Source organism: Pocillopora damicornis, chromosome 7 (genome assembly GCF_964200805.1).
Source record: "Pocillopora damicornis chromosome 7, jaPocDami1.2, whole genome shotgun sequence".
In the NCBI taxonomy this organism is placed as follows: domain Eukaryota; kingdom Metazoa; phylum Cnidaria; class Anthozoa; order Scleractinia; family Pocilloporidae; genus Pocillopora; species Pocillopora damicornis.
Window position 1 is genome coordinate 7,450,797 of NC_142676.1, and position 27,955 is coordinate 7,478,751.

The 27,955-nt window shown below is 38.3% G+C and overlaps 3 protein-coding genes across 3 annotated transcripts; all 3 read left to right on the plus strand.

Moving 5' to 3' along the window:
* Positions 1-874: 874 nt before the first annotated feature.
* Positions 875-13,080, plus strand: LOC113684438 (polycystin family receptor for egg jelly). Its single transcript, XM_089213028.1, has 11 exons — positions 875-1,532; positions 2,644-3,232; positions 3,681-3,860; positions 4,279-4,404; positions 4,626-4,820; positions 5,628-5,888; positions 6,690-7,406; positions 7,880-8,113; positions 8,427-9,725; positions 10,107-10,275; positions 10,629-13,080. The coding sequence occupies exons 1-11, from the start codon at positions 970-972 to the stop codon at positions 12,359-12,361; spliced, it is 6,066 nt and encodes a 2,021-aa protein (XP_089069154.1). The 5' UTR covers positions 875-969; the 3' UTR covers positions 12,362-13,080.
* Positions 13,081-13,505: 425 nt separating this feature from the next.
* On the plus strand, positions 13,506-18,370 carry LOC113684443 (UPF0764 protein C16orf89 homolog). Its single transcript, XM_027201819.2, has 5 exons — positions 13,506-14,761; positions 16,089-16,517; positions 17,107-17,497; positions 17,630-17,694; positions 17,800-18,370. Exons 1-5 carry the CDS (start codon positions 14,530-14,532, stop codon positions 17,901-17,903), a joined length of 1,221 nt encoding a protein of 406 aa, XP_027057620.2. The 5' UTR covers positions 13,506-14,529; the 3' UTR covers positions 17,904-18,370.
* A 2,495-nt stretch (positions 18,371-20,865) lies between these two features.
* LOC113684440 (UPF0764 protein C16orf89 homolog) lies at positions 20,866-27,939 on the plus strand. The gene is made up of 5 exons (XM_027201817.2): positions 20,866-21,288; positions 23,825-24,259; positions 25,270-25,720; positions 26,206-26,261; positions 26,828-27,939. The coding sequence occupies exons 1-5, from the start codon at positions 21,093-21,095 to the stop codon at positions 27,301-27,303; spliced, it is 1,614 nt and encodes a 537-aa protein (XP_027057618.2). The 5' UTR covers positions 20,866-21,092; the 3' UTR covers positions 27,304-27,939.
* Positions 27,940-27,955: the final 16 nt, after the last annotated feature.

A 27,955-nucleotide genomic window follows, 5' to 3' on the forward strand; every position in this document is an offset into this window, starting at 1 on the left:
ATTCCACGAGCAAAAATTTCTTGGATTCCGGAATTTGAATTACCCTTCATAGGGCGACTAAAGAGATAAAGCAATCGAACTCTCCTCTCAAAATGGAATTGAAAAACCACTCTTTCCAAAGCGAGATCATCTAGCACTATCTTATATATACATGTTATCCTTGTAAAGGATGTCTAGTAGCTAGCCTTTTCTTAGTTAGTGTAGTTACCGTTTTTTATCATTTGAAAATATACCTGAATGAAAACATTGTTGTTAAATAGAGTTCTTACCTACTAACTTGTTTTAAAGACAAACTTCTTAGGGGATAATGGCTCAAGGCCATTTTTGACCGAGTGCCAATATTCCCCAGTATGGCTCGAGAAAGTTAGGCTATTAAATAGTTTACTATATGGCACTCAGAGCACACATATTTATTTTGAGTTTTCTGGCGTTTCGAACAAATTTACGCGGCTTATGAACGTTTCCACGGAAACAGTCATATTGGCAAAATACGGACCATGTATGAACTCATCAGAACGCTTGGATCTACCTCAAGACAACCTTGCCATATAATAAAATCACTTTTTCTAGAGAAGTAAAAAGAGTTCGTTTAATGAATTAATGATTCTGCTGCTGTAAAACAAAATGTCTGCTAAGCGTGAATGGCGTCTCTTCTGCTTATTGCGGTAAGACTTCAGGCGTAGTTTTGAATTTCAATGATAACTTCTCTTTCTGTTCATTTTAGGCAATTCGGGAAATTCAACTGACTCAGTAGAGGTTTTTATCCATGATACAAACACGCAGCCAAGCACACCAATGAAGTTTAGACGTGACCAAACGAGAATGTTGGTCGCGTCTTTAAATATCAAGAACAAGACATTTCCTCCTAAAAAGGTTTCGTTTTGCTGGAAAATTAGCAAACTTTTTCTTCCGCCTTTTCGCACTTCTGTTCATAATCGGACAGAGGTGATCTTAAACGACACTCTTGACATGAACGACACTCGGACAGAGTTGATCGTAAACGACACTCTTGAACTGAATATAAGTCCAAAATTGCTGTCGACAGGACTTAAACTGGTAACATTTGAGCTGCAAGGAGTAAATGAGTCTTCACTGACTGCTCGGGACTTTGCTTTCATCGAGGTTGAGAAGGCACCTCTGGTAGTCACCATTGCAGGAGGAACTGAAATCATCCGATCAAAACATAGACCAATTGCTTTGGATGCCAGTTCTTCTTATGACAGCGACTCTAGCGATGAAACTTTCCGAGGTGTGAACTTTGAGTGGTCTTGCTATACAGACGTCACTTCTCCAGGCTCGTACAACATAGTCAATAAACTTGTCGCCGCGGTTGGTGTTGGAACTCTTTTTAAGTTGCCAGATAAAGTCTTTCCTGAAGGAATAGAGGGACCAAAAGTTTCCCTAGATGCCAAAAACGTTACAAACAACCAAACATACTATGTGGTTCTGACTGTAACCAAAGATAACCGCACAGCAAGTGCCACACAGATTGTTCATGTTCATAACAAAGACTTACTCGAGATTCGTATTATGTAAGTAGAGTGTATATGCGGATACAAAGTCGTTGATGGTTAAAGAAGCCCGGTTGGAATCCTTACAATTCAAGACCAGAGCAGTCTTCTTACCTAAACTTAATGCTCAGAACGAACTACAACAATTATTTTCAATTCTACTGATCTCCACCCAGGGCCTATTTGTCGTTAAAAAATTTGTCGACACATATGTTCAGTTGGATATATTAGTATACTGGTAGACAGACAAAAGCACAACCACTGATTTGGAAAAAAGTTTGGAATGGTTGTGTATTTATAACTACTTTGTAAACGAACTTAGACATGACGTACATATGGTTACCTGCAAATACGATTTATCTCAACATAGTGCAGATTGATCATTTTCACAGCACAGATGCACTCGAAATTCGTACTGTGTAATTACAGAATAAGGATATAGGGTAAATGTGGAGTAAAAGAGTAAGGTTGGCCTGGGTACTAACTGAAATCAGATCAACTTCCTTCCCAATCTTCATTGCGCAGATAAAAGTTAATACAAGACATTTAAAAATTATTCCGTGGGCACGTGTTAAATATGAGATGGTAAATAACCAGTTAGGCGCGTAGCGCCGAGTTGGCTATAACCAAACTCGTATCCAACAATGAAATAATTTTTTTGTATTAATCTTCATTAAATCTTTAACGTTTGGATATTTGGACCTTTTTTTTAGCAACGTAACAGTTGGCGCAGTGTATTTCCCTATAAGCTCAAAAATACGAGCTGATAGCCGGATCTGAGTGAACCAAACAGAAGTTGAAAATTTAATAATTTATGGTATACCATTCCTCACTCGGGAAAAATAATTCGTAATATTTGCTTTATAGAAATAGGGATAATTCCCCCCTTCCCTCGCGGTCTGAAAAAGGCTTAATCGTATCTCTTGGTCTGATGATAGATATGGAAGAAGGCAGAACCAATTATTTAAAAAAGAGTGGCGTAGTTTTGTACCTAAATCGTAGTTCTTACAAACTTAACAATGGTAAACATGTTTCACCGCAATAAGGGACCATCTTTACTCAATTACCAGATTGAAGTGAGAATAATGGGGATTTGATGGACAAGTATCTTAATTTTTTTTTCTTTGCCTAGGTGTGCCATGAACTGTGACTCACCAGCCAGTGCATCATCTCGTATCTCCCTGAGAACTGATTGCAATTCAAAACGTTGTCCTGTTTCCTTTAAATATAGCTGGAGCCTGTTTAGAAATTGTGGAAACGCTTCGCATCCCAAATGGTCTTCCCAGACTGACTTTCAATCTCTCCTGAGTACAAAAGTGGATTCGAAAAACCTTGTTATCAAAGAACAAATGCTTGCAACCGGCTCCTCCTACAAAGTCAAGGTAGACGTGAAATCTCCGAACGGATCATTTGGTTGGGCGGCATACCAATTTTACACCTTGGTGGTTCCATCAGGAGGAAAATGTAAAGGCACACAGTTGGATAAGAAAGATGTAGGATCTTGGGTAAAGATAACCTGTCAAGGCTGGAGAGATGGAAACCTGCCTCTCAGCTATGAATCCATCCAAGAGTTAGAAGATGGAGAACTCGATATGCTGTCTTATGGAGTTTGGCCCAACAGTATTGTTTACATACCACCTTCATATAAGGACGTCATTCGTTTTAAAGTAGCAATAGTTAACGTCGAGGGAGCAGCGTATACAACAGAATTCTCGATCAAGGTATTCATCCTTTGACATCTAAAAATTAGTTTTAAGCGTTTTATTAATGATCCTGTTAGTTCTTACTGCCAAATCAAAAATCCAAGCTACGTTTTATCGCTACCATTGTAGTGATAAAAGCTATAGTTTCCCTGTTTGAATCTTGCATATGATGCACCCTGATATTTTTTCTGATTCATGTCTGCCCAAGTTCCACATATCCTTAGCACCAGGTTTGCAACCGGCTCTAACTTACATCGCAGACAAAAAAACACTCCCTTGCCTTGTGAAGAACTTCAGCAACAGTTAAACATCTCAATTAAAAATTAACGCATTTGTGAGGGATAAATTACATGTGAACATCATACTTGCTCTTTTACTAAATAGATATTTAGTCCCATCGCAATTCTGCTCAAATATAGAAACTCAATTCTTTGTTTTTCTTTGTTTTCTTTTCCTTTTTTTGCAGCTAAATCAGTTATATTCGTTGTCAAAGGAAGAAGTAGATTATCAAGACCTGCACCAGAAAATTTCAGTTATGGATAACTATTTTGCTCTGGGAGAAGTTAATATGGCAATACAAGAAGCAGGCACACTTCTCTTCTCACTCAAAATGGTCTCAGAGCAAGCCAACGAGGGATTACTTCAAGTGAGTTCAGCAGACCAAATATGACATATGTGGTTATGGAGAAATAGTTAAAACAGATATTATAAGATTGTGCTTGTCAGTGCTTATAGCGGCAACCTGTGGCTTCTTGCATTGGCCGCACACCTATTAATATCTCCACGGATTAACGAAATAAATCGCAATAGTTTCCAACGGCATGAAAGAAAAGCACAACTAATTAAGATTGCAGCATTTTGATAAGATTTATCTGCTATAAAGAGGATATCCTTTTTGAGTTAGTTCCAGAATCTCCATTATGCATATCAGTCGTGATAAACGACACACGAGCGCGTTTGTTTATGGTAGGATCCATTCTGTTTTTATGGGTTGAGGTCAAAAGTATCGCATGGTTGTTTTATGTGAGCCCTTGTGTGATATATAATTCAAATCCCTGCTGCAGATGAAAAACCACATTATTTCCAAGATATGCAAAATGCGGACTGACAGACTGGAGTGGTTAGTCCAGGTTGCTGCTATTCTGAACAAGGCTACAAAGGGTGACGCCCTTGTCTCACACAATGCAACGGTAAGATACTGAACTCATTACATATTCCCTTCATGACAAAACACCTTTTTAACTTTCTGATCTATAATCGTTTTGTATCAAAGGAGTTTGAAATGCTTTAAGACATAATTGAAATACAAACTAGCTGATATTTTTAACATAAACAAGTTTGCACGGGGAAGATGTCTGACGCACAAACTCAAACTATATTCATTGGTGTTAAATCATATGTTTTGTTGCAGAGCACTTTATTGGACAAACTAGAGGATTTAACCAAACGGATTTCAACCCAAACTGCACAGGGACGCAATTCTGAAACTCGCCATGTTCGAGAGGGATATAGATTGCTACTGTCTTGTATTACAAATATCATGGATTCCAGCTCCAGCAGACTTCTCACAGCTAATCTGTCTGCTAACTTTGATGAAGACGAAGAGGTATAACTTAAATAGCATGTCTCTCGACACCTTAATTAAGGACCACAGTAAAGGCAATTCCCCTATGAAATGAAGTCGACATTTTCAGTAGAGGAAACAAAGCAAGTACTTCTAAGATGTGGTTTTTATGTCAGTGAACTTTAGATTCATGCGGACAAGATTTTAATCTTACCAGATTGATCGCAAAGAGGAGTCTGGGAAAAAAATTGTGAAATGCAAATATGGACAAAAAAAAAGCTTTATAAGAACTGTACCAGAAATAAAATAATGTAAAAGGTACAGTGTAATCACGCATCAGGCTTTCACCTCGCCCAAAGGTAAAGGAAGTCAAAATTTAACCACTCTCCTCCGCCATGCAACCATTAAGATAATATCAATCTTAGGAAAGCACGAAGAACAATAGAGAAATCCCAACCCCTTACCTTCAAGTCAAAGAAATCGTTTTTATCCTCGAGACCCACGGGCAATTCCTCCCAAAGGCCTTTTTGGACACATGACCACTCTTCGTTCAAGTTATCCCTCCTCTCCTTCATAACACGTTCCCCTCCGAATGATATGGAATGATAAAAAGGGGTAAGTTTCTGAAGAAACTGTGATGCTACGTCGGTGGGAGAGTTTAACAGGGTAATTTAGTATTATCAACTGAATTGAAAACGTAAATTGATCACCATAAAGAGTTTAACAGCGATTGGAGGAATTGCGGGTTGTATGTGGGTTCATATATAAAAAATGGAGCTGCGCTGTTGGCGGGAATAAAGTGACGAGTAAAAAATAATAAATATGGAATGATATATGAACTCCTCTCAGATAAGCATGGGAAAGACAATTTCGGCCCGATGCCAAACGCTGACAGAAGTGATTACCAACGCATTGCTATCGTTCAAGTTGCCCGGAGAAGAACACAGCACCATTCGCAATGGACTTCAATCGACGACACTAGGCAAACAAGAATCAAGTGACTTGAGTCTTTTAGAAATCGGCGATGGAGAAGCCAGTTTTGTGTTCCCTCATCTAGATGAAGAAGGGTTGAAAAGTTGGATTGGTGACGTCTCTGAAGTGGGAATAGAGGTTAGTAATTATTTCAGCGAATAGAGTGGAAAAATAATCATAGATAATATCATGATTTTGAGCACAATTTGGTGTTACTAAGCTCGAGTAAATTTTTCAAAAAGAGCAAAATTGCATGAGCCCGTAGGGTAAGTGCTAATTACACCAAAGTGCGAGAGAAATCATATTTTATTACTTGTATATAATGTACATAAAGAAAACTTCACAAAAAGTCAAGACGGACGAAATTTTGAAAGCGAGCGCGAACCATTTGTAATTTGTACTCGTGCTACAACTTTGCACACTCGTTTACGAGCAATCAGAAGCGCGTATGTTTTTCATGTACATTCTTAAGCTTGCAATTCGATCTTGCTGTGTAAAGAATGACTTGTCTATTAATGGAAATAATTGTTTTGCGATTTATCGATTCTCCTTTAAAAAAAAATACTTCAGCGCTGAGTATTGACTGATGAACTATTTCTCATGGAGTAAAAAAAACCTCAGATATCTTACTGTCTCACGATAGAAGGCACACCACGAATGTCAACCTAACTTTCTTTTCCTTTTTCCACGGCTAGTTTATTTTACTGCATACCTTCATAACAATCCATACAGATTGACAAGGAGGATTTATTGCATTATGCAAGATACGTTTCCTATATCCAATCTCGCTCACCATCAAGATTTCCGTAGTTCAGTTTGTTGCCCATAGAAACGCAAAATGGGGAGAGGCTGCAGTTTGTACCCTCTAGCTCCCTGTGCTTATGGCAAATATACTACTTTATCATTTTCACTTTCTTCGTCCTTTATGGTATCTTGCAGATGATCAGTTATCATTTCAACCCATTCGTGACGGATAACAGCAGCAGTAGAATAAGATCAAACGTTGTCAGCCTTGTCCTAAAAGATGACACCGGGAAAGCTCTCAACACAACCGATCTGCCTTCATATATACAAATTAATATTCCAGTATCAAATTATGATCCCGGAAACAGCACTCGCTCGGATCATTTCTTGAATCCTGGTAGGATGCAATATCATGTGGTAACCGTACGTGAGGTCAATACCACCGTGAAAATGACCATTACAACTAAAACAGCTTCTTTTCTTACTGTGTATGTGAAATTTGCTGAACAGCCGACTGAGACATCTTACGGCAGGATGATTTACTCATCTGAAGAGAGACGTGTAAACAGCACGGACAATGATTGTGCATTAGGAAAAGCGTGTACTCACAGTATCGCCTTTGAGTGCAGATATTCGGGTAAATATTACTTCGGTTTATTGGAGATTAGTGAGTCTCGAAGAGAACTGCCACAGTCAAGGAGTAGACGATCCATTCTATCAGAGCGAGCCTCGCGAGAGAAGTGCGTAAAGTTTAAAGATCCTCCACCCCCAGTTGCTCCTCAAAAAGAGTATGTCAGTCTTGTTCCTCAGTACGACTTTAATAGGTCACTTAATTACAGTGTACAAGTGGAAACAATCTGGTGTGCATTTTGGTCTGAGACTAAACAAAGATGGACAAACAAAGGATGCAAGGTGAGGAAAGAATACACAGAAAGCATGAAATGAACCATTAAATGCAAAAGGAAAACATCCTAAATCACATTACATGAGTTACTCCAGCATTTTTATGCTATCTGTAGGTTTCAAAATTTAACGGAGATCTTTGGGTCACTTAAAGATTTAAACCACTAAACAACTAGTTTATATCTATAGCAACATGAAATATTGTCTTAAATTGTCATAAGTAGATTTTAAATTCCTCACGGGTATTTTAAAACGCAAACGTTTTCATTATTTGGCCGAGAATAAAGTACTCCACATACTTGCTAAAGCTCTGAATCGCCTTCAGACCCAAATCATCTTAACGTAACTGGAATTCGCGTTGCAATTTCCGTAAAAAATTTGCTGAAGGTGAGCTGAGAGAGTCTTTTTAAAAGAAAATAGCCTAACAGTAGCCGCGCTTAGGCTCTTTTAATTGAATCATAAATGAATGGACTGATTTACAGGTGAGCCAAGAATCAAACCATTCTTCTCTGAAATGTCTCTGTAATCACTTAACTGCATTTGGCGGAGACATTCTTGTTGCACCAAATACCATCGACTTTCAACTGGTTCAGCAGGCATTTGACAACGTGGATCCTGATGACCTTCTAGTCTTGATAACATTGTGTTCTACCTTTCTGGTGTACTTTCTTGTTTTGGTAAAAGCACGCAGGGCCGATAAAGTGGATGCGACAAAGGTTGGTGTGGAATCAAAAAATTATCGGATCAAAATAAAACTGAAATTTTATCTTATACATTTAGATGGTCAATTTCCGCAAATAGTTTGAAAATTTAAAGCTGAATAACATTTGCATGTGAATGATATAGATGTAATCTATATCACTCATAGAACCTTTCGCTTGTAGAATACGGTTTTGAGAGGCAAGACTCCTGGTAGGATATTAAAATGGGTGAAAATTAAAAGAAGGAGTATCAGTGGGGTTTAATGTTCAGGTTGACACTTGATTTTGAAAGGTGATGAAGTTTCCCTTTATTCTCTGTTATTTTAAGGACAGTCCTCTGATACCCTTGTTGGAGCATCAAAACGGTTTTTACAAGTACGAGGTATCTATTACTACAGGTGGATGGAAAGGTTGTGGTACTACTGCCAATGTATCCATGATTCTTCACGGGACTGAAAATACCACTGACGTTATCAAATTGACATGTGACATCCCATATGACAGGAAACTGTTTGCTGAAGGCAACACTGATAATTTCTTGCTTCGACATAATATGCCGCTTGGTGAGATTTTTTGTGTGCAGATTGGCCATGACATTTCTGGCGAGGACCCATCTTGGTTTATCAGTGAGATTTTAGCTGTGGATTGTCAAACAGGTCAGCAATGGCTCTTTAGTTGTCACCGCTGGCTTGCACTAGAAAGAGATGACGGTGACACACTCAGGAGATTTTATGCAAATGACTTTAGAGAGGACGATGAATTTAAAAGAACGTTCAGTGCACTGCGAAGAAATGGTTTCGCTGACGATCACTTGTGGTTTTCAGTGATTAAGAAGCAGCCAAGGAATCACTTTACTCGAGTTCAACGAGCATCCTGCTGTTGGAGCCTTCTCATGTTGTCAATGGTAACATCTGCAATGTTTTATGAAAAAGAGGACCCATTGGAGAAGAAAATACAAATTGGACCTTTTTTACTGACTCGGAGTCAACTTATTATTGCTTTGGAAAGTGCCTTGACTGTTTTGCCTGCAAGTCTGCTGATTGTGTTCTTGTTTCGTAAAAGCGAACCTAAGAGAAATACACAAGGAAGGCGGTATCATCTGGAGAAAAGCAAGAAAAAACCATTTTGTTTACTCCCTCATTTTTGTGTGTATATTGGTTGGTTTCTCTGTATAGGTACTGCAATCACCTCTGCCCTCTTCACAGTGTTTTACTCTCTCATGTGGGGAGGTGAGAAGTCGAAACGATGGTTAGCAACGGTGGTGCTTTCGCTTACTGGAGATGTTATAATCTCCCAGCCTATCAAGATACTTATCGTATCCATCATTGTAGCCTCGCGGAGTGGTTGTAGTCGAAGGATGACGAAGGACACTAAGTCGACGAACGGACATGACGGGAAGGAACTAACCAGTGTTGTGAATCTTTCATCCTGGGATGTTGAACGTGCAAAAAAGTTTAAGAGAAACGAGAGAAGAATGTATGCTTACCTCAAGGAACTCGTGTTTTCAATGACATTCTTTGCACTTTTATTGATTGTTTGTTATGGAGAAAAAAGTGACCACAGATACAAACTAAATGCGGCCACAGAGCGCAGCTTCCAGTTTTTTGATAATATGGGCCGCTATAAGGTACGTACCCTTCGACTATAACAACAAAAGAAACAAGGGTTTATTTTCACCAGCCAGGGAAGCATGCTGGTCCTCTGTAATACGTCAATAATTCGTTTTCCGCCCGCAAAGAGTATTCGCTATGAAAATCTGATTGATTCCAAATACCTTTGAAAACATACTGACCATGATTTGGAAGAATGAAAAATGAAATAGGACATTTATCAGTTCTCAGCTGAATCATGTAGCTAATAATAAGAAGGAAAATTTCTCCAGGGTTTCACAAGAGTCCTTATTTACATTGGCTGTTTTTTTTATTAAGCAACAAAGCAGGGAAACAATTTTTCTCCAACAATCATGGACACTCTGTTAATGCAGCTATTGCAAAATTACTTTTGACAGATTACCAATACTACTCAGTTTTGGGGTTGGATCGAGAACATTTTCGTGCCAGAAGTTTTTGTGGATGATTGGTACAACGGAGAAAGAGAAAAAGTTTCAGAATACATCGGAAATAAGCGATCGATTCTGGTCGGTATGCCTCGTCTGCGACAACTAAGGATCAAGGAAAGTAAGTCTATCATTAATTAAAAATACTCAGTTCTGGTGTAAATCTTCCATCCTAAAATTTACCTTCGACCTATTTCATTTATTTTTGTGGACAGCAACAACCTCCAAATAACGACGGCAACGTTATACAAATATTACCTGTAGCCAGTCAAACTTCAAATTCCACCGTCACATCTTTTACGGCGTCGTGACAGATTAATCTGGAGTGATAACCTCAAAGACACATAAATAACTGAAGTAAAATTCATTTTGCGTACGTGAATAAAAACCTTAATGCAAGATGAGCTCCAACAGTAAAGTAATAAAAAAAAGTCATTCTGAGACTCAGAAGTGTTTTTTTTTATCTCTTTACAGCATCTTGTGAAGTTCACAAACTGTTTAGAGACATAGTAACATCTTGTTTCGATTCCTATTCCTCCACAAAGGAGCAAAAAGGAACTTGGATTGACCCAAATAGCACGTCAGTGTTGTGCCCAGAAAATTGGGAATATAATGCAGACAGAAGGTTTGGCGGCTTTGATTCTTGGGGTCGTTTTGCTGTTTACAGTGGTGGAGGATACATAGCTAATTTAGGTTACAACAAGCTTACAGCTAAAAGAATTATCAACGACTTGAAAGAAAACCACTGGATCGATCGTCAGACCAGAGCTGTGCTGGTGGAGTTTTCACTGTATAATCCACCGAGTAACCTTCTTGCAGTGATGACATACTACTTGGAAGTACTTCCTTCTGGATTTGCTGGCACGTTCAAGAGCTATGGAATTTTGTCTCTGAGTGCAACAAATCCTCAAGCTCATAGAAATTTTCTACTGTTTGTTTTGTTGTTCGGCATTCTGCTTGCTTGCTCATTCGTTGTCCAATGTATCAAACTCTACCGTCAGAAATGTTCTTATTTCAAGTCGGTGTGGAATTTGTTGGATATTTTTCAGATACTCACCGCGTCATCAGCGATGTTACTGCAGTGGATGCGGACTAAGGTGGCCACAAAAACGTTCGAAACGTTGAAAGAAAACCCTTTTCTTCCAATCAGTTTTCATCGTGTCTTACTTTTGCTTGAGTATGAAGAAGTTGCCATCTGTGTTGCGATCGTGATTGCCACACTACGTCTTCTGAAATGCTTCTATTTTAACCCAAAAATTATAGTTTTCACCTGGACACTTCGTAGATTGTTTAAACCTATAGCTTCCTTTTTCATGGTGTTTATAATAGTAGCAATGGCCCATGCACTGTTAGGGTTCATCGCTTTTGGAGCCAATGTGGACATATTCGGCTTGGTGCGTAACGCTATTTTCTCTCAGTTTCTCATGCTTTTGGGACAACCAGTCCCACTGAATGAACTGAAGGAAACAAATCCAATACTAGGACGTCTTTTCTTTTTCACTTTCGTCTCCAGCTCGATTATCATCATCTTAAATATGTTCATCGCCATAATAAATGAATATTATGCCGACTCCAACGCTGATAAAGGAGGGGAAGATTATGAGCTCGCGCAATTCATAATTGAAAGAGTCCTGGAGACTGTATTTGGACAGAAATCTAAAAGAAAACAGGCATGGAGTAACCACGAGAATTTCGAGCCAGACTCTTTTTCAGAGAAAAGTTCCCTTAGAGGAGTTCCAGATGGCGACTCTTCCCCTGAGTGGACGCCGGTCATGTACCGCAGCTGCCCTCAGGAAATATCCAAGAAAGGAAGATCTTTAGTAAACAATAGTGAAGACTTGATTGCGTGTTCAGTTTGGGAAACTGCCGGACCCGAACATTTAATGGTGAGAAGTTCTACAAATGATACAGGATTTGCAAGAGTTAATCTGAATAAACTTTCTAGCTACGTTGCCGACGCACGACGATACAACATAATGACAGATTGGGATGCATTGGGCGATTACCATGGAGGTGAAAATGAAAAAGACTGCTGTGAAGACGAAGATGATAATGATGATGACGTTGACACTGAAATTGATTCCAGTAGCGATAGCGGTGGAAATGAGGATTCTATCAGTACTGATAGTGAATATACGGATAAAAAAAGCCCTGAGGACAAGGAAAAAGAAACTAGAAACAAACACGTCCGTTTTATGATACAGTGAAAAAAATTTTCTTCTTCCTCTGGTCCTTTTCTTTTATTATCATGACGAAATCTATCAACTATTGAAAATATTGATATCTATCTGCTTTCCAGCTAATGTTGTTGGCTCTTTCTTTTCGCTAGTGCATGACTTACGGCTTAATTGGCTTAATTTTTTGTCTTAGCCAGGCAAACAGCTTCTCTCGTAGGCGAGGGTAGAGGGTGTATGGATGTTTTTTTGTTTTGTTTTGTTTTTTAACAACTTCATCGGGTTTTATAACAGTACTTACTACAAAAACATATAACATAGAGACAAAAATAAACCCAAAAGGGCAGGTGCAAACAGGACTGGCGTCCCATACGAGACACCGCCCTGTAGCTAAAATACAGTAAAACACAAGAAATCTAAATTAATATAAGTTTGTGGGGCGTCGTGGCACTAGCAAATTCTAATTAGTGTCCACGTGCAGAGCCAGTCAATGTCAAAGGATGTTCTCAGACGATCAAAGAGTGTTTGTTTAACGAAAAGCTGGAAGGAGAGCGGACTCGAAGAACTAGAAGAAGGAGCAATAAATAAAGTTTAACAATGCAATTAAAGTAGGAGGCCTGAAAAGTGCTCGTTTTATAGATTGGTGTTTTTATATCAGAGGAGTTCCTTAGTCTAGTTCGGCCGTGAGAAAAAAAGTTTGTGAAACTTTGTACATCAAGGTGAATATGATTAAATAAGCTCTTATAAAAGAATAGCGAGTCTTTCAGTTCTCTGTCGTAGGTAAGAGGGAGTAAGTCCAGGGCAATAAGTCTATTTCTATTGGACATCTCGCCAATCCGCGTTTGTAAGATCCATCTGGTAGCGCGCCCCGCTGCACTCGCTCGACTTGTGCCGCTAGAGAAACCTGAGAAGGCGACCAGACTTTAGTAGCGTAGCAGAGTTGACTTGACTAGCGATAAGTATAGCGTGCGCCGGGTAGACACGCCAATTAGTAAGGAACATGTCTGCTTCAGAAACCTAGGGAGCTTGTTGGCTTTAGCGGTGATGGTGTGTATGTGAGAGTGCCAAGACAACGTACACGTAATTGTAACTCCTAGATCTTTTTCCGCAGACACTCGCATAAATTTTGTTTGTTGTTTAGGGTGTATTCGTAAATCAGGGGGGGTTTTCTTCCGCGTCACAGTAAGTGTTTTGCATTTCGAGGTGTTGAAGTTGATGTTATTTCCCTTTGACCAGTCATTCAAGTTTGCTAGAGTGGTCTGCAGAGACAGGCAATCGCTGACGGAGCTGACGTTTTTATACAGCTTGGTGTCATCAGCGTATAACGCTGCCCTCCCTTCGCCTACAGTTTCACCCAGGAGATCGTTAATAAAGATCGTGAACAATAATGGCCCTAACAGGCTCCCTTGCGGAACGCTGGGAGTAACCGGGGCCCACTGCGATGCAACGCCGTCCAAAACAACCCTTTGAGCTCGACAGGAAACGTATGACTGACTGCCGTCATGCCAACGTAAAACAAAGAGGTGAACAGTGCGAAGTTTCCTTCCCGAAACTCAAAACTAGGCATATAGGGCGACTAACAACCCAAAAATTATCGGAAATAGGAGAGGGAAGAAGTTTCTCGAACGTATTTTTTCGTCTGTTCTATAACTGGAAAACTATAACTGGTTCAGCGATTATATCAAATACAGCGATTATATCAAACATTCTTAACTTGGTGAAAACTAAATAACGCAAGACATTTGAGCGAGGAGGGGCATGGCTAAGGTGATCGTGGGTCACGCACTCTCTGTCTCGTCACTCCTGACAAAAGACAAAGATAACTGAAATTCTCCGAAGCTGTTTAAGAATTATGAACACTAAAAATAGGTTATTTAAAACATCACGTTATAGACTCAACGCGAAACCTTTTGACGGCATCATAGGGCGGGCAGATTATTCCACTACGCTTTGTACAAACAAAACACATCGCCCATTGTTTCGCTATGCGGATATGCCCCGCTAATAAAATGCTAATCCTTGTCTCGGCAGGCAGTCATCCATCAGATTTAGGTACACGTCATTTAACAACAATAGCTTAGCATAAAAAATTCACCATGCGGAGCATGTTTCGAATTCGTGTTGGGTAATTCATAACATTATATTCCTCTCTGAATACCGCTTTTATTTTAGATTTCAACAACTCGTTTGAATTTTAAGCCATGTTTATGCTTTCACGAAATCGGCAACTGATCGTAATTCTATTTTTGATTTTCGATTTTGGACGATCTGTGCATTCCTCTCACACAAATCTTCATAGAATACATAGAAATAAAATTCATGAAAAACTGCTGAGAAGAACGTTGATCTCGCTGGGCAAGGTTGTGGACTTCTTCGCAAAGGAGTACAAAAAGTTTAATATCGACGGGATTTTTGGTCTTCAGGCACTCGATGGTAAGTAATGATATCTATCTAACATAATAGAATTGGCTAACCAAACTTTTAAGAACTACAAATATTTTTAAAGGATCAAATGAATTCAGCCTGAGTAAAGGGTCGTCAGATGAATACTCACATTAAGCCTTCGGACTCCGCATCGGTGACTTCGATACTAGTTAGTAATGATAGTGATTACGTAGTGTGGGTCATCGTTTAAGCTTTATTAAAGCAGCACAGATTTGCTATCTTAATTTAAGATTTCAGCGGTGACGTATACCTGTAAGCTTACATGAATTCGTGCCGACAATGCCGGTTCTAATCACAGGAAAATTCAATTTTGCTACTATGGTAAACAGTTCAGCTTGCACTTGTCAGAAATCGCAAAAATTGTTTTTCATTCAGAGATTTTAATTTAAATAGGAGATAACGAGAAGCTCTGAATATCGCATCACCGCAAAAAGCACCGATAAACACCATGTCACTGCACAAAAAGTTGACAAAACACCAACACCGCAAAACTTTTACACCCAAGCATGATTTACAAACACAACCGGACACAAATTGCGAATCCATACGACAAAATTGCATGAACTGCGAATAAAGCCGATGTACAGCCAATAATCTAGGTCTGTTCGTATCGGTTCCTCTATCAATATGGTGATTTCAAGAGCCTTTTTTGAAGTTCGTAACCCTTCTTTAAAATCCTGAGCTATTGGCATATTCGCGATTTTTGCCTCCTAAATTAACCAAATTTAGGGTCGGGGAGGATCCTCGAAACAAAAGATTAAAACAGCGCAAGTGTGTCAATGTTACACCGTAAAAATAATACGGCATGAAAAATGAGTAATTCCAAAAAAACGCAAATCCAAACCTCTTCCGCTTTGAGATGAATTTACGATGTTCCGAATCAGAGTAAGTATAAACATATTTATTTACGTATTTCAGTGAGGGTGGGTGAAAGGCAGTTCCCCATTACCATAAGCGGCATAAGCAGAAGCCCAAACAAAAAGAAGATTGTGTAAAAGCGGTTGTTTCATAAAGAGAACGACTCGGATACAATCAGAAGTATAAGAAAATGATCCTGTGTGCTTGTGTGAAGACTTTTCCTAACTGCTGGTGGGTCAAATTTTGTGCCTGCTGGACCACATGGGAGTTAACGGCCATGTAGCATACAATTTAGCGAAGAAATGACGACTCTTGTGTTTACACTTCATTCTCCGCCACTGGCGAAAGGTAGTTGTGCTAATATGTCAACATCAAGGAACCCTACCTCAATAAATCAAATAGATAGGGTCAAAGGGTCGCTTTTAGTTTTTGATAAAAATGAGTATTTTTTTTCAAGGAATTCTTCAGGACTTACTAACCAGGGTGGAAACCAGTCGTATTCAAATACCCAAGAGAACATTCCAGGTATTGACACGTCTGCACCACAAAGCGAAGCTTGTTTCCAGTAAATCACAGCCCTACTTACGAGCCTCGGACCCAGATTACTACAGGCTCGGTTTCGTAACTAGGCATGCTTGGCTGTTCCAGAGAGAGTTCCGGAATCTCAATACCAGTCTCTCCCAGATTAAACCACAAGACGTTGAAAATGGGCATTTTGACATGCACACTATGGACCGGTGTATCTCGGAATTGATTGGAGACCAGATGTCTGGTGCGAAACCTTGTAACATCACCGACGAATGCTGGAATTTCGTTCGAAGTGAGAACACAACAGGCTACATGACAACTCACCAAGCTCTCTATTTGATGGTTGGAGAAATCAAAGGTTTTTTGATCCCATTTTCGGGTTCTTGCCATTTTCTGACAACAAACAACCACTGTAGTCGACCTCTGCTTGCTGTAAATTTATCTACAAAATTGTGGCAAAACTGACCATCACTTTCATCTATCAAAGAAAACACTTCCGTGACTTTCAACTGACTTGTGACTCTTACTTGGCTTTAATGTTGACTCTTTCTCTAACTATCACGTTAGTCCATCGCTGTCCATGACAACAGACCGTTTCACTTCCAGAGCATTACTCTCCTAACTGGACGATCACAGCACCTCGATCATATAGTTTTAGGTTGGTTCCAAGTTAAGGATCAATTTATCATTTCCCAAAGAACAGTGACCAGCATAAGTCTATAAAACCTTCCTGTGGCTTTTTTTCACTTTTTCTCAATGATTCGTCCAAATATATAAAGCTTTAGCCAGACAATTTGGTTCAGGGATTAGTAATTTCGCCTTTCTTGGTAAGAAAAAGAAAATGATTCGAATAGCATGATTACAGAGACACTGGACCATAACCAAATATCAAACACTTGCTTGTAAGAGCATATAAATTTTAATCGCCGACTTTTATCTTTGCTCAGGTTGTCTACCTAATATCACAAAGCTCCTATCCAGTTCACAGAAAAAAGGAGAAAGGAGTATAGAAATTATATTTGGAACACTTTGTGCAAGCATCTATAAACAAATGAGATGGAGGGAAATTGTCTTCCGGAGAAAGCACCAGTCAAGACATGCTGATGATAAAGATCTATACATGGAACAATGTTACGTTTGCGGGATCTTGGGATACCATCAACAGTTTCTTTCACTTGACAGACTTTCAGCTGTTTTAGATTGGCAGCTCCCTCCTGGTTGCTATGGTAGCAGTGAAAGTCCCAAAGGCGGGCACCGAGGCACAGAAGACAGCAACGTTTATAGGGAGCAATGGGACCACGAAGATCTCAATGATGATGATTTCAATGATGGATTCGGGTACTAAAGAACTGAATGCACTTTACATTCCTAATGACTAGTGACGCAAGCTAACACTTTTTTTTATCACTCACATCTCTTTATCATCATCTTCTCTAACGCAATATTGTATATCATACCCTTTACTTGTAGCCTAAATCCGACGAGGGATCTTGATGAACGAATAACTAGAGATCGTTCAAGTAACGGTTTACTAGGTGAGTTTCATATGTCTTGGTTATCTCTTCGGGGGCTGTCCATCTCGTTACTGTCTCCCATTAACGAACTGCTAACCAAATATGTACTATATATTTTATATTAAGGTGGATGTCAGAGGCACATTACAGGTGTGGCAACAGGTCTACTGGGTGTCTACCTGAAGTGGCTATTGATGGAGCCACCTCTCACTCCGGCACATCATCATTAAAGGAACCGAATAAGTAATTAACAAATAGAGAAGCGTTTAATGTGCTCTGTTCTGTTTTAAAGTACGCAGGAAGCGACTAGAGCTGTTTACAAACCTTTGTTTGGTTCCTCTGTTGCTATTTGCCGGACCACTTGTTCCGAAATTTCACTTTCAATTAATAAACAAAAAATAAGAAAATTAGAGAGAAGTCCGGGAAATGGTCGGACATAGTACAATTTGGCGGATGGCGTGATAGGTTTTAAGCTCTCTTGCTCTATGTCCTATACTCTAATGGAGCACGCTGTTTCAACCAACGACAGCGCGCGTAATATGCGAACTTTATTATAAACAGTGATGGTCACAACTTTTCAAAAATTCATGTTTATTGTACCCAAAACAAAAAAAAAAAAAAAGAAGTGAGCTTGAATAAATAAAATAAAATTAAACATACGGGGTTGCCTGCTTGGTGAACCCTTGGGGGTACAGGATGAGTTGGTTGTCTTGCCTTTTTCCCGCCTCCAGGTCCCCTCGGTGTCGAGAGAACTGATCACGGAGACTGAAGTCAGAACGACATCCTGGTGCAATCTAGTAATGTCACCATCACCATATCGATTCCAAAGCAACATCATCATTGTCAAAAAATTCCTGAATTGCATGGTTTGTTAAAATTTAAACCATTTTTACCCAGAAGTAGCGGTACAGTCTGATCGTCTAGGGGAGGGTAGTCCTGAAGGGTCTGTTGTTGTCCGTACCAATGACAAACGTGTCAAAAACCTGAGTGGGAGTCATGAACAGAGTTAAGTGAGGAGTTGTGTCTGCCGTGTGTTTCGAGTATTTCTGAAAATAACTTGGCCCGAAGTTATGGGCTGCAAGAATCAAATGGCGTAAACAGTGAAAGTTCCCTCGACGTAGACTTAAAACATTCGAGGACAAACAACTACAAACTAATACGGGAACAATACTTTTCAGTACTTTTCTCAGCCACGTCCACCTGAGGGGCTCACTCATTTCATGACGCATCGGTTGTACTTTAGATAGAGCGAGTCAAGTAACATTCAGTTATAAATTTACCGTTCATTCGAGTTTATTTAGCTTCAAAATTTTTCCTTTAATTGCGGTTTTTACGGCTTTGATTTCTTTTGATGATAGGAGTCGGTGGGAGGCCACCTCGATCGGAAGCTCTAAGCTGTCAGTCATTTCTTAACGAAAAGTTGTTCAGGAATTTCAGATAAGGAATGAATTTCAAACTTTCCACTAAATCGCGAAAGCCATGTTCATCCAAATTTAAATTTCGCTTGTTCGTCGGTTATTGTGTTAATAATAATAAATTTTATTCTTATAACGTGCACATACATCCATTTACCTATGCTCATCAGATCATTTGCGCGCAAACAAACAAACGAATATTTCAGATAAACATAAAGTGCTTGAAAAATCCCAACTGGCAGAAGGCATGAGGAGTTGAATTCGGGGCGACCGAGAACAATTCCAATGAGTTGCAGGGTGAAGAGCTTTGATCCGGGACTACCAAATTACAAGTCCAGCGCCCTTATCACTCGGCGACGCCGCCTCCAGATTGGAGGCATTAAGAGATCTTTTATGTTCTTGTGAACGAAAGATATTATCCCTTCTGATCGAACATTCTGTGAGTCCTCATTAACTCTTAGTTAGCTGATAATGCAACTTTCTCCACAAAGGATGGCAGCTGACAGTCGGTCGTCCGGGAAAACATGATATTCCTTTAGAGGGTATTTAAGAGCCATCTTTCCGATTTCAACAAAGATATCTTTCAAATCTTCAACTTGGTGGTAGTCAGGAGGAAAATATTTCCCTTTGTTATGATCCAAAACTTACTAGAAAATCACTTGATGTATATTCACCCTCATCACCCGACGGTCCTTCACTTCCCTCTTCTGATGTACCTTCACTTAACGTTTCTTGAAAATCTTGAAGGAGCAACTCTCTGCGATCCCGACCAGCTGCGTCCAAACAGCCGTGTCCAGATATTTCTTCGTTCTCCTTTATACGGTTATCGCTATAACTGGTGGCATTTGGCTGTTCAGTTTCTTCATCTATTCCTCCATCATACCTGAATCGTTTGGCTTCAGAACTAGCTTCTCTTTAGTAATTTCGTCAAGTTCACCTCAGTCCTTAATTACCCACCTTACCCACCCTACCCATAATCCTCCACGTTACTGATCTGTAAAAAAATTACATATATATGCTAAACATCAGCTTTTGGTGCCAGTAACATCAGGGTTAACTTTTATCCACATCAACTTCTCGTCAACAAATTTCAATGTAAAAAACATTAAAAAAGAACTGCCCTTGTCCTACGATCAATTCATGTCATTAATTATAAACAAAATTCTCTTACATATTTTGCAAAATGCGCATGGAATTATTTGTAATTTTGTTTCATAGTGATTTGTAAATAATCAAGTCTTGTTTCAGTAGCTGTCTATACGCCAGTACACCAGTCGATTGTTTTACTTGTTACATAAACTAAAATATCACCAATGATATGTTGTTTATGTAAGTGAACCTACGCAGACATGTAGGAGACATGGCAACAGCAGCATCAGAGATCTAGAATTCAAACATGTTAAGGATAATCTAAAATAATGTTTCCATGTAAGCGAAAGAGAAGGCAAAGATACATGTTATCAACGAAATTGATACGTAATTTTCCTCAGTAGTGCAGTAAGTGTGCTCGCCAAATATTGTCTTTATTCCCCCCCACTCCCCCCCCCCTCCCCCCAAAATCCAATCAAATTTACGTACACAGATACTGAAAGATATAACTATTTGAGTGAAAACCTATTGATGTACACATACGTGACAGCTTTGACTATTTTTGAAAACAATCCACATGTAAAGACCAAATGCTCTTTTTGACGCTTAGTCGGAGACACCCTGGTACTAGCTCCAATCTCCATACACGATCAAGTCAGTCGGTGTGACATATCAGCCGGTCTGGGCACGAGGAACAATATTTACTCATTCACGCTTGCATACCTGCACGTGGTATAAATCACCATGGAGTGGAACCAGGCTCAATTTTATTTAACGGCTATTGGATTTTGACTACAACAGAGTTTAAATAGTGTTTAGCAATCACTTTCTGTCATTTAGGGTTTTTACGAGGATTTGAAGAGCTTCGGTGGTGCGCGGGTGTGCTGGATCTGTGTGAGAGGCGATCGAAAAACTATGATCGTTAATTCAAGTTTTTTGCTGTCAACGATTTTGTTGATATTTTATTGGGGATCGGTGCTTCCTTTTGATCAAAGAAACAATGCTATGACGGAAGAAGTCATCTCTGCTTTAGAAAGAGTCCTCGACTTTTATGAACGAGACTTCAAGAGTATCAATTTGGATGGAATCTTCGGCCTTCGAGTCGCGCAAGGTGAGCTGAACATCGACCAAATAAGTGATATTTGGTTTGATTGATCTTTTTACCAACAATGAATGCTTGTCTATGTAGTTGTGTATTAACAACGTGTTTCTTTTATTTACTGCTGGCTTACACCGAATTAAAATAAATGTAAAAGACCTTTATGTGATTCGAAAGTACACTTACATTTTGACGACATTCGATTTCGTCGTGAAAGATCGCGAAACAATCTCACAACCCACTCTGTGCGATACATCAAAAACAAGGGAGAGCATTTGGTGGTACATCCGAATACCACCTGAGAATTTGACAAATAGCACAGTATTTCTTTTGGTGTTTATTTAAGCCTCTCAATAGCAATCGAAACGAAATAACAGAGATATACATGGGTAAAAAAACTCGTTTAGTGAGATGTAATATGTAGCACATCCGATTTTTTTCACCTTAAAAATTTGGTTTTTGGATATCGGGAGAAGCAAAGTTTGTTCAGTTGGTATGGTTTATTTTTCAGTATCTAAGATTACAGCTTTCGTAGATAATGAATTGAAAGAGGTTCCTGCAGCTGAGCCATCACAGAGAGCTGCATATTTACTTAGGATACCGCCTTTTGTTGATTCTTGAATAAATGTCTTATATATGATACTGCAAAATGATAGCCGAATTCACCCTCACTTTTGTTCTACTTTGAAAAGACTTGAAGGTAAATTTGAACCCTCTTTTTTTTATTGTGGACAAATGACACATTACAGTATAAGGTATGTTTTCACTGTGTTTCAACTGTGAGCTATTCATAAGCTAAGAGATTTCATTTTCCATTATGATTATACTGCCCAAGATAATACATCACCAGTTGCTGTGAGGCTGTCAATGCCATCATCTTCTTTATTAAAAAAATGTCCTAATATATTTAAAATGTTACTTAAAATTTCATAACTTGATATACACCACAGGGCAGCTCAGCTTGAGCTATTGGATCTCACAAAGTTATTGATATTTAAATTTTAATTATATATTACTTTTCTACGTGAAATTTTAGCTTGACTTTTTCCATCACACCTGTTTGTGAATTTAAACTCCCACAATCACAATTTTCTTTAAAACAGCTTCCCACTGTTTATACCAACTATTGATAATGATTATTATTTCCTCTGGGCCTGAAAAGGAAGTCAATTTTTGAACATGGCCTGACCTCTTTCAGGCATAAAATATGGCCTGAACTCAGCAGAGGATAATTTGTGTTTTGATTCTTATCTTGTAAATGTATGCTAAGCATCATGAACTGATGTCTCAATCTTGTTCGCCTTGGTGATTGAACTGAGTTGATCATTAGTTTAATTAGTTTTATTTTATACACTGTAGAGACCAGTTCAAAGCATACGCCAAATCAAACATTCTTGCAGTTATAATATGCAAAAGATTACAAAACCAAGTGGTAAAGACAATTGCCAAGGCCAAGATGGATTATGTGAGGAATGAGATCTCCAAATATATGAATAATCCAAGGAAGCTCTGGAAAACTCTCAAGAGAACTGTTCCAGCTAAATCTGCACCCTCCAATCTTTCATTTTTTGAGCTGGAAGATAAAAGTGTTTGTGATCCTACGGAAATAGCCAACGCCTTCAATAAACATTTTACTAATATCCAACAAAACACAGCTACAGTTATCCCAGTAGTGGATACTAACAAACAAAATCAACGACTCACTGATTTTGTAGAAAATTGCATCAATAATTCAACCATATTCCACATCCCACAAATTAGTTTGAAACAGGTGGTTGAAGATCTTAAGCAAATTCCTGATAATAAAGCCACAGGACTTGATGGCATTGGAATTAAATCCTTACAGGTAGCTTTGAATGCTGTCACTTCTTCTCTCACTCACATCTACAATTAGCACTATGACCAGCAAATGATCATTTCTTGCAAGTGGCACTAGATTATGGAACAATAAAGACAGTGCCACTAGGGGTCTCACTTCCCTTTGTAAATTTAAAAATCAACTATACAAGAAATACATAGATCGGAACTCCAGAGTTGATAATTTTTACTACAAGCAGAAATTTTTAATTAATTTTTAATTTTTAATTGTATTTTTACCTAGTATTTTTGCTATTTGAATTTGCAGTTTTAGAGGACCACAATGAGAACTACTGGTTCTACTAGTAATTGTGTTATGCAATAAAGTCATTATTATTATTATTATTATTATTATTATTATTATTATTATTATTATTATTATTATTATTATCTTACCATCATGATGGTAACTACAACTTTCCTTTAGAAAAGCTAAGCCTTAGCTGTAGAACATCCAAAACTTGTGGTTATCAAAAACTGTAGGTTGAAATTTAGATCCAGTCAAAATCCTTAATTCTTAGAGCATCAATTGGTAGAAATGTTCAGGAGACAGTGAGGGATACTGATATTATAATAGAGATCTTAGGAGGGGAAGGGGGAAAGGGTGGGAGGCTGGCCATACTTTACTGTGTTGCTGGCTGTTAAAACGTTGCATCTTGATGTTGAAATGTTTTGTTTTTGTTGTTTCTAGGAGCTCTCCTCTCAATTATTAAGGATGTGCAAGACGGCCAACTAAGAGTTGAGGACAATGTGCTGAATCGGGTGAAAGAACTTTACAATAAAGCATCTCAAATTGCTGGCCATGCTCTGCCATATTTGCAACGCGCAGCACCCGAATACTTTGAGAAATTTAGGAAACAAGTTGCTGATCCATGGTTGAACTTTAAACCATTCACCGGCAAAGAGCTGATTAAAAAGGAGTATAATCCAGAGATTAAAAGAACTGCAATTGACTTTGATGAGAGTACCAGTGATGAGTGTATGAGTGGATTGACTGGCACCGGATCTGATGGCAATCAACCATGTCATATCTCTGACAAATGTTGGGATCTGATAAGTGCAGAAGGAACACAGGGCTATGCCTTAACACATCAAGCTCTGTTTTTTCAGCTAGGGGAAATTCAAGGTAGGTTTAAAAAGGATAGTGGGAAGAGGAATGTTAAATAAAGAAAGTGAAGAAGATTTAATTCAGGCAAGGTTACTCTACAGCTTGTACTGGTCAGCAGTCCCTTTAGGACAATCAAAAACATTGCACATGACTTTGGGTTTTCTTAGGCCTCACATAACTAAGTGGGCAATTGCAACTGCAGCAAATTTTGAAACTCCTGTGTCGTGCAGTGTTTCTCATACTCTTCGGTCTTCATACTTTCCCTAATCTTGTCCATCTAATTTTTGATTGCAACAAAACTAGTTTGATGCCTGCTATCTATGGTTGATAGGTAATTTTTTTTTAGACAACCACATCCAGTTAACTTTGATTAATGTGGAGTGTTTATGTTTGGATAATTATTTGAATGAAGAAATCGCAGAATACTTTCATCTCTTTTTTTGTTGATACTTGTAGGTTTTCTCTAGAGTGGAAGTTACTTCATCTTCATTTCTATTCTTTCGAGCAGTAGAACAAAGCAATCTCCGTGTCATTTTTGAAAGAAGTTAGGGGATTCTTATCATTATAAATCAAATTCCTCCCTTTGCACAGCTGCTAATAACTTGGCTGTTTATCAGGACAATAATTATTATCCAGATAGGTGAAACAAAGTTTTGACTGAAGTTGAATTTTACAGCTCTCCTGTAGACATTTGCGGATTTCGTTCATGATGTTTCTCATTACACACACTCAGGAGTGTGCTGCCCACTTACTTTCTACCACAGTGGTTATGAATAGACTCCATTTGGTAGTGGTGTATCAGTGTATGAGTCAATACTATTTACAGCGTTTTTCCTATTACCTGCTGCATCTGGATGCAATTCCTGGCTCTATGAACCTCTAAGACCCAAGCCCTATGCTCATGTACTGTTTAAGATGAGTGTCATCATTCAAAAGATGTTACACTTTACCTCTATTTCAACTGCCTTGAAATTATTTCTTAGTTAGTGGCAGAATGACATTACTGAGTAGACTGTCTCTAATTGCAGGTTGTACACCAGTATTACTAAAACGTCTGGAACAATCCAACATAAAAGGAGGGCTAGAGGGAATTTACAATCGAATCTGTTCTGACATGTACCCTGAGATGTTGGCAATAGAGCAGAAAAGAACATTGGATGAGAATAATTATCATAGGGACTTGTTCATGGAGCAAGCCATGGTGTGCAGTTCCATGGGTTATGGTGACTTTCTGTCTGCTGAACGGCTCAAGAAGATTCTGAGTTGGCAGAGGGGAGATGGGTGTTTTGGTCAGATGACATATGGAAAAGATGAGGATGAAACTAAACAGTTTTCAGATGTTGAATTAAATCAACAAACAAATTCCCAAAGTGACTTTGAGGGGTATACTGACATGAATGGTGGTTCAGAGAGGAGTAATCTATCTCCATTTGGGAATTTCAAGAAGAGTCTTGAGTATGAGTACTCACAGTTGCGAAGGTAATTTACTGTAGATGCATTGTTGAAACCACTCATGTAAGAGAATGAATAAGCTATGCATAAGCTAGATAGATAATTTAGATAGATAGATAGATAGTTTTATTGACTAAAAACATAGCAGCCATCGGCTGAATTACGTCTAGCTTACAAGTACTAATATTATAAAGCTATGCATACTAATACTGTATAATTATATAAGCCATGCATAAGTCCTCCACTAGTTGTAAAGGGCTGGGCAGGAATGCTGGCAACAGTCAAGATAAAAACAATGTTAGTTACAATTAATGCTGAGAAATCTCTAACACTTTTAACAACACCTTCAGCTGGTAAAAATAATGACATTTTCTTTGTCAATAGGTGCCTCTTCATAGAGCTTATAAATTAACTGCTGTAAAACAAAAATCACCTTTTGGAGAACAAACCAATTTAAGTCCAGTCTCTAGTGACTTAGTAACCTGCCATCAATAATTTTGGTTTCTTTTCAGAAAACCTTTAAGTATGAGGACAATGCGGTCATTGTTGGTAGAGAAGGAACTTCCAGGTAACTTTAGTTTTGCTGAAGGATGGATTCAAATTGGAATCCAATTTTTCCATATTCATCATTAACAGCAAAATGGTTTCAAAATATGACATGGAATTGAAAGTACACAATATTTACATCCTTTACAACTCAGTAACTGAGAAAAAATTTATGACATTTGTTTGAATAGTGTACATGTCAATAAAAATTCTTTCAGACTATAATTTCTTTGATGAATGAATTAACCCTTTAACTCTCAGATCAAATTTGTAATTCTCCTTACTGTCAATCATACAATTCTTATAATGTCTGTTTATAGAATTTAGTGTTGAATCAACTAATTGTCTCCAACTTGAAATTTTTCTTTTTTATATCACTTATCTGGTTGATATTCTATTGATATTGCAAGGAGAAATTCTGTCTTGGTCACTCATGGGAGTTAAAGGGTTAAGGGGTTCTATTAAATCATCTTCAGATTTTATTATTTTTATTTATGGTTATAACTGTCTTTAGAGAGCATGAAATGGGAATATATTCCTCTTAAGTTCTTATCTGGTTGTTTCAATACTAGTTTGTTATCTCTGCAGATGGGTGTTTTTCACATGTCACTGGTGTTGCTGTAGGCTTATTGGGAGTGTACTTGCGCTGGCTGTTGTACTCTCAACAAAAACCATTCCAGAGTAATGTTGTTTTGGAGACTAAAGGATCATTTAAAAATTCTTTTCCAAGCAAAAACAGAGAGGTGTACATCAATGATAACTTAGTTGATGTTATTGCACTGAAAGAGGAGCAATTGCAAAAGCGTCAAAAAGTGAAACAGGATCATAAGCAATCTGCCCATCTCATGCAAAGACGTAAGGCTGCTATGCTAGATAAAAATGAATTACACTTTGTGCAGAACATGGATGAGAGGGTAGGAACTGGTTTTTTAAATGAGAGAATGTTTGTATTTGGGGGTATTTTGTTTATTGTAGCACTAATACTAGTCAAGGGTGTCAAAAAGATGCCAAATGTGCTCAAAGTCTTTTCACATATTCCAAAGAAAAGTGCACATGTTATTTAAGTTCTAGAATATGCAGAAATTACTGTGAACTAATTTCGCATGCAACATGTAAGCAGTTAGTAGTGAGATATTTTGAATGTGAACCATTTCCTTCTTTATGGCAAGCACCCTTAAGGACAGGACTTGTCAAAATGTTACAAAAGTTGAAAACTTTCAACGTTATGTTCACAATTGCTCCCAAAAAGGTGGGTGTCCACTTTGAGTATTAAGAGAAAAAAAAAATTGAATGTTCTCATAGTTTTCTCCATCATCCACTTGGCTAAAGTAGATTACACTGTACATGCAAAGTACAAACAGGCCATATTATTACTACCACACTGTTAAAAATATGACAATCTCTTTGAAGTGTAACTTTCTTACACCCCAAATGAATTAAAAATCCAGTTATTATATGCCTATTTGAAATTATATTCATCTTACATTCATGTGATATCACAACAAAATCTCAAAGGCCCTTGGACATGTCTATTTTGACACATAAAGGGTTAGTCTGTGGGGTGTTCTCATAGCATGTCATTCTTTCATTGGGTAATAAACGACAACTGCATTTTGTTAAAGAAAAGTTAAATTTCTCTATGATGGGAAGAAAAGTGTTAGAAGTCTTAGATATAATATTAAAAATTCCATTATGGTTCATCTTTGTCTTTGTATT

Bases quoted from the DNA above. Each gene is read 5' to 3' on its own strand.
- LOC113684438 (XM_089213028.1), top strand. From the start codon at position 970: ATGAACGACACTCGGACAGAGTTGATCGTAAACGACACTCTTGAACTG. The intron at 4,405-4,625 runs GTAAGATACTGA...GTTTTGTTGCAG, and splicing joins TTGTCTCACACAATGCAACG to AGCACTTTATTGGACAAACT. The intron at 4,821-5,627 runs GTATAACTTAAA...AACTCCTCTCAG, and splicing joins ACTTTGATGAAGACGAAGAG to ATAAGCATGGGAAAGACAAT.
- LOC113684443 (XM_027201819.2), top strand. From the start codon at position 14,530: ATGTTTATGCTTTCACGAAATCGGCAACTGATCGTAATTCTATTTTTG. The intron at 14,762-16,088 runs GTAAGTAATGAT...TTTTTTTTCAAG, and splicing joins TGGTCTTCAGGCACTCGATG to GAATTCTTCAGGACTTACTA. The intron at 17,498-17,629 runs GTACTAAAGAAC...CTTTACTTGTAG, and splicing joins GATTTCAATGATGGATTCGG to CCTAAATCCGACGAGGGATC.
- LOC113684440 (XM_027201817.2), top strand. From the start codon at position 21,093: ATGATCGTTAATTCAAGTTTTTTGCTGTCAACGATTTTGTTGATATTT. The intron at 21,289-23,824 runs GTGAGCTGAACA...TGTTGTTTCTAG, and splicing joins CGGCCTTCGAGTCGCGCAAG to GAGCTCTCCTCTCAATTATT. The intron at 25,721-26,205 runs GTAATTTACTGT...GTTTCTTTTCAG, and splicing joins GAGTACTCACAGTTGCGAAG to AAAACCTTTAAGTATGAGGA.